The 3,454-nt window shown below is 41.4% G+C and overlaps 1 protein-coding gene across 1 annotated transcript in view; it reads left to right on the forward strand.

Annotated features, from left to right (window-relative positions):
* Positions 1 to 259: 259 nt before the first annotated feature.
* Positions 260 to 3,454, forward strand: part of LOC107681407 (XK-related protein 7-like) — a 95,610-nt gene continuing 92,415 nt past the window's right edge. The window contains exon 1 of the mRNA XM_016477705.1: positions 260 to 794. Within this exon, the coding sequence (XP_016333191.1) occupies positions 319 to 794 (476 nt within the window). The 5' untranslated portion in view covers positions 260 to 318. The remainder of the gene's footprint in view (positions 795 to 3,454) is intronic.

Consider the following 3,454-nt stretch of genomic DNA (forward strand, 5'->3'; position numbering starts at 1 on the left):
ATTCATTTTCATTTCACTGAATTTTCACACATTTTGGTCGTTTTTAAAGAAAAAACAAAAGTCTCACAAGACGCTGCATATCTTTGTAGTCCTTCCAACGAAAGGTTTGTGAAACCAGCCTGATTGTATCCCAGCACAAGCCAATTATATCCCCGAGGTCTGTCCGTTATCACTCCTCCTTCCCTCTCTCTCTCTCTCTCCTCTCTCTCTCTCTCCCAACTCTCCCATGAGCTTTCACACACACTCTCCAGCACACACATCCCCCTCCCCTCTCATTGTACTTCGCTTTCCTTTGCCCACTCTCTTTCTACAACAAACATGGCCGCTAAATCGGATGGAGCAGCCGTGTGTGAGAGCGCTTCTCGGTGTCTGCTTGGCCCTGAGCAGAGCGCGGCTCCTCTGCAGCCTCGCGCCGAGAAGCGCTTCTCGCTGCTGGACTGCTGCTGGGTGCTGTGCGCCCTCCTGGTCTTCTTCTCCGACGGAGCCACCGACCTGTGGCTGGCAGCGGACTACTACTTGAGGCGGGACTATTGGTGGTTCGGGCTCACGTTAGTGTTCGTCGTGGTTCCCTCCGCAGTGGTTCAGGTGTTAAGTTTCAGGTGGTTCGTGTATGATTACTCGGAGATGAGCGCCTCCCCAAGCGGGGACGGATACGATTTCAGCACCAAGGACAGCGTCCGGCGGAGCGGCAGCGGCAGAACCCTGCCTGCGAACGGCACGCGGAAATGCTGCAGAGTGCTTGTGTGGTTCTTCCAGTCCATCATCCACATCTTGCAGCTCGGCCAGGTCTGGAGGTAAGATGCATTACGTCTATTATCCAGAACTTCTCCCAGAGCCCATGAGCACCGGGCAGTCGGTGTTCGTTTCCATGCATAGGGTCTCCTTTCTTGGAATACTTGTTTTTTTTTGGTTACTCTTATTGTGGCTCTCTGCTTAGTGATGCTTTGGGAGCAGATGGAAAGAGCTGCATCCCTGTCTGTCTACATCCCAACTCACTTCTGTTGGCTGCGCATCTGTGCTGGTTGCCAAAATAGATGGTGTGCCAAGGTGGACAGAGCGCCCGGTGCCATCTCTGGTGGCCCCGCGGTCACGTCACCCTCAGGTTATGTTGAAATGGATGTTGTATTTGGCTTACGTTCACTGTGTCCTTTGGAGCAAACAATTAAGTAATAAGAGCAACTCAGCCAATAAACGTGCGTTCTGATTCTCAAGACATCTGCGCTGTGCAACGGCACCCAAATGCGTCCAATAAATCCTAAAACAGTGGGTCTGAACACAAATTTTATGTTGCAACCCAAATGGGTTGTATTTAATATAATCTGCATTGAATTTTATTTTTTCTTTGTGTATTTTCATACATGGTTTAGAAGGATGATGAGTTTGCAACCTGCTTGTGTTGTCATTGTTGCATTTAAATGTGCACTAAAATCTCACATAATTTGTTTTTCCACACAGAGTGGTTTCTTTTTGATTATACTGTTTTTTTGTTGTTGTTTTTTTTTTTTTTTTTTGCATTTAGCATTGGTTTTCCCTCCTGTCCGTGTCCTATCACGAGTTGAGAACCTCTGCTGTGTAAAGTTTGTGCTTGTACTTTCTCAAAACGACAGCGGATCTTGCAAGAATAATCCATAGATTTAGAAATAATTTAAAAGTCTGAGCCCTCTTCAGACAAAACAGGCATTGTGTAACCCTACAGGCTCATTACTGGCTAAGTACAGAGAGTACAGACAACTTCCAGGCCGGTGTTCTCTCGGGAGGATCATAACTCATTCTTGCATTGCCTGTGTGCCTTCATTCTTTTGTTTTAGGCTTTCCGTGGAGGGCTTCCAATTGTTTTCTCTGTTCTTGGAGAAGTTATCAAAAGTGCCAAGGCTGGTTTGAAGATCGCTGTGAGCATCATATGCTCTTCGGGACGACACAGTCAACTGCAAAAGGGAAACAGAGTCAAAAGATGTTTTATTTGTGCTTTATGGCTTTTGTGCTTCTCGAGGCCTGGAATGGGCATGCAGTGTGTTTGTGAGAGAAACCAGACGGGCACTTGAGGGACAGAGCAGGTTTGTTTTGCTAATGACATTTGAGCTCTATAGGCATTGCTGAAAGCGCCCTGAGGAAAGACTGCATCTGAGGAATGTGTTTCCCTTGTCAGATGCTGCTTCTCTTTATTCCAGAGCAGGGACAGAGGAAGCGATTCACTCCCACATGTGTGTGAGTGTTTTACTGGTAGTTAAGTGCTGAATTATTAACACAGGGCCAGGGAGGACTGTGTCTCAGTGATTGTGTGGGAGAGGATATAGCATTTCCTGCCATCGTTCTGCGCAACAAATTCCTGCTACCTCTCTTTCCTTCTCTCTCGCTCTCCTTACCTCCCACTTGAATTCTCTAAATGTGATTTATTATTGTGAACAGTTGTAACCGGAATGTTGAATATTTGCATGGGTTGATAGGTATGTCTGTGTGTAAGCGAGAACCTTTTTTTTTCTGTCAGCCGTGACCAGGTCCATACGAAATCAGTGCCTGAAGATGTCCTCAAAAATCTCTGCAGATTTCCCAGCATCAGTTCTGAACATCTTCTGCCTCTTGTACGTTTGTTTATTAAATATTTTGTATAATTTATGGTTATGCTGTAGTAGGTCTAGGTTATGCTACCAGATATTTATACAGCATGTTTAAATCCATTATGCAGATTCCCCAAGCAAAAAAAAAAAAAAAGAAAAATCCTGTCTATATCTGAATGTGATTTGCCTATATGCCTTAACAGTTTTCAGTAAACCAAAAATTATTTTTTATGCATACCAGATATTTAGCATTATTAATAATATTAAAATTAAATAAAATTATGCAGTGATTAATTTAATTATTTGATGTAAATTAGTTTGGTATATTACTATACTATATATTTGTGATATATATATATATATATACACACACACACACACAGAAATTAATTTAAAATAAAACAATGAATTGTGTGTGTGTATACACACAATTCATTTTTTTATTTTTAAATTAATTTCTTTCTTTTTTTTTTTACAATTCATTTGGTATTATTACTTTAGATTTTATAAATAAAAAGCACTCAGTGCAGTGGTGGGCTCCTTGTTCTGTATTTCTGTAGTTCATAAAGTAGAGTCATGGGTTTGACATCCAAGGAACTGATTAAATGAAACTTGAATGCAAAGGATAAAAGCTATGGATAAAAGCATCTGCTAAATGCATAAATGTTAATGACAAATATAGATTCTTTATAACTGCTTCTACTGAGATATTAGTTTCTGTGCTTTGACTAAGATGTGATGGGAGAAAAAAATAGAACAGAGCTTTACATTTTTGTGAAGAACGATGTCCACTGTCTTTATAAATAATGACACTTTAATTGACAAGCCCTATAGATACTGTTTTCTTAAATTAACATTAAAAAATCATGGCACCCCTTATATATATATATATATATATA

Source organism: Sinocyclocheilus anshuiensis, unplaced genomic scaffold (assembly GCF_001515605.1).
Source record: "Sinocyclocheilus anshuiensis isolate Anshui unplaced genomic scaffold, SAMN03320099.WGS_v1.1 scaffold881, whole genome shotgun sequence".
NCBI classification, from domain to species: Eukaryota; Metazoa; Chordata; class Actinopteri; order Cypriniformes; family Cyprinidae; genus Sinocyclocheilus; species Sinocyclocheilus anshuiensis.